The 7573-nt window shown below is 41.4% G+C and overlaps 1 protein-coding gene across 1 annotated transcript; it reads left to right on the forward strand.

Annotated features, from left to right (window-relative positions):
* The first annotated feature begins 202 nt into the window (after nucleotides 1–202).
* LOC134201657 (uncharacterized protein K02A2.6-like) lies at nucleotides 203–5807 on the forward strand. The gene is made up of 4 exons (XM_062676900.1): nucleotides 203–281; nucleotides 1387–1907; nucleotides 3715–4416; nucleotides 5766–5807. Exons 1-4 carry the CDS (start codon nucleotides 203–205, stop codon nucleotides 5805–5807), a joined length of 1344 nt encoding a protein of 447 aa, XP_062532884.1.
* Nucleotides 5808–7573: the final 1766 nt, after the last annotated feature.

A 7573-nucleotide genomic window follows, 5' to 3' on the forward strand; every position in this document is an offset into this window, starting at 1 on the left:
AGTTTTAGATTGTGCCACTGGACGCAGCGACGGTGTGGCATGGACAGCGGGAGCGACGGGGGTTGGAGGGCGGGGACGCGACGCGTTCGCGGCTTTGCATACTTTAGCGGCCGCGGGAGCTCGGGCCTCCGCAGCGCGCTTTTTACCTTTTTGGACTACTGTGAATCCATCAGCCGCGGCGGCGGGGGAAGGGTCGACCTCCATGTCCGACTCTGAATCGGATGAGGAGAGCGCGGGCGACCTGCGGGTGGGTGTTTTAGCGGGCGCAGTGGACGACGCAGGCACGACGGAGGCTGTGGACGAACGCACGGATGCAACGTAGGCCGCCGACGAACGCACGGTTGGGGCGGAAGCTGCAACGGTCGACGCAGAAGTTTTGGGCGCGAGTATCGGGGACACGGGATCGGCGGGCGCGACGGAGGCCGCGATGGACGACGCAGGAGCGACGGGGGCGACGGAGACTGCCGGCGAGTTCGCTGCGTGATGGGTCTTGAATTCTAAAAATTCTGCCGATAGCGTTGGGTACCTAAGGCGAAGAAATTCTGCAAACAGATCGACCGTGGACTCCATTATAATGGACGAGTGCCCAGGGGGGGCTGCCCCGGGACTTTAAAAACACACTCGCCTTACGGCGAGGCCCCAAAAATTGTAATAATCGCAATTAATTACGGCACACAGCCGTCCGCTTGCAAACGGGCCACTAAGTTACCGAACGAATTCCTGGAATTTAGGGGTCCGCCCGCTCACAGATGGCGATGCGACGCAATTAGCACAGGTAGTCACTTCCGAGAAAAACACTTGGACGCCAGATGTGCCCCGAACCGAGGTCGGGCAATCGAACGGTCGATGAGCACGTCAGCACGCGACGGGTGCCTGAATCGGAATGGGCAAGGAAGTGTTCATGTCCGACGTTAATGAAAAATTTATGTCATTTGGTTCTATGAAATTATCTGCCTTATCCTTTGCAAACTCTAATCTCTTAAGGAGTGATTTTAATTGAGATATCGTAGTGATATCTATCATTGCAAGGTCTTTGATGTATTCAGGTCGAATGTTATGAAGCAAAATTTCTAATTTTTGTTCTTCTGAGACGTCACGATTAAGTCTAGAAAACATCTGTTGCATTACAGATAAATACGCGACAATTGACTCATTTTTAAATTGAGAACTGTTATGTTTGAAATAAATGTTAGTGTGTCACTGGCCGTCTTGAGTATCACTTGTCCCCATACGCGCTACACAACATTGGCGACGAGGTACCCACACTAAAAAAAATATAAAAAATGTCTTTCGGAAATTTAAGTAATTTCGACCATAATACGCAAACTTGGAAGACTTGGAGATGCAGACTCACACAGTGGTTCATTGCGAACGATATTAACGCAGTGAAAGATCCAGCAGGAGTCAAAAAACGGGCCATATTGCTTAGCACACTCAGCGAATCTACCTACAAACTGGCAGCTGATCTCGTGTTGCCTAAAGAAGTTCAAGAAGTACCATACGAAGATATAGTAAGTGCTTTGGACAACCATTTCACTCCAAAATCAGTGGGTTTTGGCGAGCGTCATCATTTTTATGCCACCACACAACTACCCCAGGAGTCACCATCACAGTGGGCTGCGAGGTTACGAGGTCTCACTGCTCAGTGTGACTTCAGCAATGTAGAAGAGGCATTAAGAGATCGATTCATTATGGGTATGCTGCCGGGCGTGGAAAAAGAAAAAATGTACGTGCAGGAGCTGGCCGGGCTGACCTTCGCCAGGGCTGTGGAGTTGACCGAGAGCTTGCGCAGCGCCCGCTCGTCTGCTGCTGCAAGCGCTGCTACTGAGGCTGTCGTTACAGAGCTGTACAAAATAGGCAAACGTTCTCCGACTAGTGTACCTCAAAGTGCAAAAGTGAAGTGTTCCGTGTGTGGTTATTCGAATCACAAAGCCGCGGAGTGTCGTTTTGCGAGTTAGGGGAAAGTGGGGGATATACGAACACCTAAGGGAAAACTTAAATAAAACAATGGAATTTAATCACAGATTTTTTTATTTTTTTTTATTATAATGTTTACTTATCTGTCTAACTTATTCACTAATCATCATTTATATTTTTTTAATAAACTTCAACAATATAAAAGAAAAACAAAACCCTTAGTGTTCGGCTTTGCCCGACATCAGTCGGGTAAATACGAACACCAAGTGGGGTGATTACGAACCAACATTATTAACGACATAGATCACATTTAAAACCCAACGATGTTGACTGTCCGTCAGTACAACTCTCGTGAGCCCATTTTTTGCACACATAGCACACAATCTAGTCTTCAACGGGAGGATCAATATATTTATCTCTACAAAAAATCTCTTTTTTTTTTCGTATTTTGACTAGAGTCACTAAAGTCTTTTTTTATATTGTTCAAATTAATATATTATAATATTTCATACTTCTTGTTTGAAGGTGTTCTCTCATTACATTTCAGTCTTTTTATTTGGGTTCCTTTTTTGCTATCTTTCCGTTTTCTTCTTGATTTCTTACGTTTCCTGATCGTCTGTAAATAAAGGTTTTCATCCAACCATGGCTGTATTAACACTTTATTCATTAGATGGTCAAAATTAGTGGTTTTTGGAACATTATATGTTTCTGCTGCTTTACGCAGGGAGAGTTTTTGGTTTTAAAATCGTCTATAGCCTTTTTGAGATCTTCTAAACTATACTTCAGTTCGGTCTTTCTTTTGTAAGTACAAGGCATCTGTAATAATATTAAAAATAAAGTTGAACGGGGTACTAACAAACGGGAGTGGGGTAACGGCGAATGTTCGAGATTGCCCGACATGGAGTGTTCGTCTTTACCCCGCGGAATCGAAAATAATTAAAGGTCAAAAAACAATTTTGGTTAAATTTATTTTGCCTACTACATCATACATATTACTTAGCTAAATGATAAATTTAGCTGAGTAATATGTGATTATTCCACTATGTAAAAGCTGAATTATTATTGTAGATAGAAATAAAGTTACATCAACTTGAATTTACCAAAAAATTACATCTAAAACATACAAAATATTGAAAAATGCATACCTTTTTAAGTACGTGTGTCCGCGTCTCCCATGTTATTGACTGGCATCAGTGGTGGCGTGATCTCCAAAATGGTGGCAAATAAAATTATGATATATCTTTCTAACATATTAAAACCATTGAATTCGGCATTACCCAGCGTTCGCGTTTCCCCCACTTTCCCCTACACATGTAGGAAATGCAATGAAAAAGGGCATTTGCGTAGAATGTGCAAAAGAGTCAATTATGTTGTAACGGAGGAGAACGATGAAGGTGACGATGACGACGGTAAAATTTATAACATTCGATCTTTGCGAGGTGAACCATTAATCGAAGCCGTGTGTGTCAATGGTATCAGAATGAACTTTGAGATTGATAGTGGGTCAGCTATTACCGTTATGTCCGTAGATACATATAACCAACATTTTAAAAACATTCCCTTATTAAGCACAAATAAGAAGTTATTAAGTTACTCGGGAGACGTGTTAGGTTGCGCCGGTCGCGCTCAGTTGTTAGTGGAGTGGCGGGGTCGCGCGCGCCAGCTCGACGTGTACGTGGTGCGCGACGGTGCGCTGGACCGCCTTTACTGGGCCGCGACTTCATCGCGCAATTTCAACTGCAGCTAACGACCGTATATAAATGTGCCACTACCCGAGACACGTTGAAATTAATTCAGGAACAATATCCCGCTGTGTTCTCGGACAAGCTAGGTCAATTTAACAAATATAAAGTTAATTTGAGATTAAAAGAAAGTGCTCATCCTATATTTTTTAAACCACGACCGGTCGCATTTGCTCTGCGTGAAAAAGTAGAAAAAGAGATAAACCGTTTGGTGGGACTGGGAGTACTCCGACCAGTCGAGCATTCCGACTACGCGTCACCAATAGTCCCGGTACTGAAACGTGACGGTTCGGTCCGTATCTGCGCGGACTACTCTGTTACTATAAACAAGCAGTTAGTTGTAGAACAGTATCCGTTGCCTACCGTAAACGAGTTGTTTTCTAAATTATACGGAGGCCAGAAATTTAGTAAATTAGATTTGTCTATGGCCTACGGACAGTTTTGTCTGGATGAAGAATCCCAAAAATTAACTTGTATCAATACGCATAAAGGGATCTTCGCGTATACGCGTTTGGTGTTCGGGTTAGCTAGTGGGCCATCAATTTTCCAGCGAGCCATGGATACAGTGCTAGCGGGCCTGGACGGCACGCTGTGTTTATTGGACGATGTGCTTATAACGGGTCGCAATGACTCTGAACATCTTGAGAGACTGCATCAGGTCCTACAACGGTTGCAAGACGCAGGATTTGTTTTACAGAAGTCTAAATGTCAGTTCGAACCACAGACAAGATCGCACAGTCACGCCATGCAGCGTCGAGTGAGAGAACTACTTAGTGTTTTAAAATTATTTTATTTCTCCACACTGCGCCACGTATACGCTAGATGGCGTTAATTTCTAATAAGTTTTGATATGAGTTTTATAAACGTGGACTTGGCGCAGTTTTTTACAGTGAAACTGTTTTTGTTCGGATATACAATTTAGGAACCAGAAGTACCGTAGAATGAAATAAAATTTCGCAACCTCAAAAAACCGTTCTGCTTACAGTAAACACAGTCGGTAGTCTGGCGCTCCGTTTACAACGGGATTTTTGAACGGAACTCGGCGCCAGATTCTACCGAATCTGTGGATCAAATTAACCATCTTCATTTCATTTCACTCCATAATATCATTTTTCATAAAAATATGAATATGAATTACAATAAGACATGACTTAAAGGTCTCAGTTACCCGGTCATAAAATCCATTAAAAATGTAGGAATAATTCCAGCTAGGTAATTATTAACTCCATGATTCCAGCGCACCCTGGCGGCCGTAGATTACCATGTATTCTCGAATTATTTATAGTCTGTGGCATGTCACTTTTTACATCGAAAAAAACTCAGGATCGAAATTTTTGAGCGTGCTATAGTTTGTGGTGATAAAATTAATAATTTCAAGTAGATTAATTGTTGTAATTGATATAACTAGTTAATATCAGTAAAATAAAGTTGTGAGTGATTGATATAATATACAATTTAGGAACCAGAAGTACCGTAGAATTAAATAAAATTTCGCAACCTCAAAAAACCGTTCTGCTTACAGTACAACTTCAAATGTGTCAATTTTCTTCCCCACGGAAACTTGCTTGCTGGAGCACGAAGTCATCGAACGTTAGTGTATTGGTATTAAATCTAGCAGATTCTAAAGTTTCAGCGACAATTCACAGTCTCATGTCCTGGTTTACTGCACTAGTGGCATGTAGCTCTAGCAGTAGTCATTGGCTTAAGACGATTCGTGTCGGAACTACCCACTCGTCATGGCAGATCCATTATTGCGATCGAACTTTCACTTGAGACTTGCACTTGCCTTAATTTCTTGCAATAGCTTGTTACGTGTCGTATTTCCGCTAGTAAATGCCATGTGATAAAGTCGAGAGTCAACTGGGCAACATGAGCCAGAACGTAAGATGTGACGATTTCTTCGTGGCTCAGATCTTCCATCGAGGTAGCAAACGTTATTACACGACTTGCGTATGCTGCATTCACGCTTTTGTGGCTTACCATTGCTTAAATTGATAAGCGTCGCAGCAAGAATTTCGCATAACGAGCAAGAAATAAGTCGCAAATGCCTCTATGTGACACTTACGTGTGAAAGCCGCGACAACATGATAAGGCACCGCCTTTCAGGGCCCCACTGAAGACTACAATGAGCTATGCACCATCCAGTAGACGTTCATCGAGGTACATATCAACCGTAGCGCACCAAGCACTTGGATCGGCATCTGTCTGTTCTCGATGAATTTCTGACCCATGATCTTAGATACCGTTACTGGTATTCTGATCTGCATCATGTTTTTCCGCTGTACTTCGAACACGTCACGCCAGTGAGAGTAGAGTCCTGATCCCGCTTCTGATGTTGGCGCGGCGGCAGGGATGGCTAAGCGTTAGTTTCCGTCATCACTCGTATTCGATTGAACTCAGTTTAGTCAATAAAACTTTTTGAATAATAATTATTGAAACTCAACACACACGTAAGCCGACAGTTTCGTTCCACATACCGACAGACCGACTGACTGACTGACTGCCAGAGACTCACTGACTGAGACGGACAGACCGTCCGATACGGACTGAATGACTGTCTGACACGGAATGCCACGACTCTGTCCACGTACCGCTATTTTATACTGCGGCGTTACGGAGTCTACCCTACATTTTGTAATATTTATCAAAACAACATTTTATCATTTAAGTAATAATCAAAACAATGTCCTCCTAAAGGCGTAGCTCTTTTTGGAGCCCCTACCCGGATAATAGCCGATCAAGGTAGATGTTTTGCTAGCAATGAATTTCGAGATTTTTGTGTGAGTAAGAACATAAACTTACATCATTTGGCGACAGGTTCGTCTCGCGCTAACGGTTAGGTAGAACGTGTTATGTCCGTCTTAAAATCAATCTTAACTACAATCGAGACTAATGATAATAAGTCGTGGCAAGACTCTTTAGGTGACGTTCAATTTAGGTGACGTTCAATTAGCAATAAATTGTACTATGAACCGAGTGACAAAACCTTTTCCTCTAGAGCTTTTGATAGGTAAAGTGACAAGGCCTTTGTCGATGATGTGCAGTGACGTAGAGATCGAGGTTGTCGACATTGAAGAGATTCGTGAAAGGGCGTCTGAAAATATAAAAACGTGTGCGGCTTATGATAAATCCGAACAAAAACAGTTTCACTGTAAAAAATTGCGCCAAGTCCACGTTCATAAAACTCATCTCAATAACATTTGCACTTTACAAAAAAAATAAGACTCATTTCAATAACTTTCATTCTCAACAAAAAGATGTGAAATACAAAAAAAAAACCAAGAAACCGTCTTATGACGGTTGAAAAAAAAAATGTTGAAAAAAAAAAAAAAAAAATTGTTGAAAATTAAAAAAAAAAAAAAAAAAAAAAATATCGTACTTGGCGCGCGTCATTAAGTACCCCAAATTTTTTCAGGATAAATGAACATCCTTTCAACGTTTACAAATTTATAAGTAGGTCAACCTATGAAATGCATAAATGTAATTAATGAATTATTATTTCATAATAAGTTTTACAAAAGTTAGGTAAAATCGACATCTCATACGTATGTTATTTGATTTTTTTTAATTTCCCGCTCATGATTTATGATTTGAACTAAACACCCTCTCGTGTTCGCTTATACAAATACAAACTACATACTGACGAGTCGATACGTATGCATACGTTGGCTTCAAACAATTTGAAAAAATTCTCAAAAATGTTTTTCAAAGGGTAGAAAAGAATAATAAAGTTTCAGCTGAATCTAAAGGGGTCGAACGCAAAAGTGGTCGATTTGGCATATACGAGGGTTGCACTAAAAGTATCGGGAATGGAATATTTCCACTGTTCCTGTCATATTAAAATCTTTTTAATTGAAAACTCCTTGGTTTTAAAAATCGAATACCATTTATTTATTTAAAAAAAGATTCTCGGT

Source organism: Bombyx mori, chromosome W, assembly GCF_030269925.1.
Source record: "Bombyx mori chromosome W, ASM3026992v2".
In the NCBI taxonomy this organism is placed as follows: domain Eukaryota; kingdom Metazoa; phylum Arthropoda; class Insecta; order Lepidoptera; family Bombycidae; genus Bombyx; species Bombyx mori.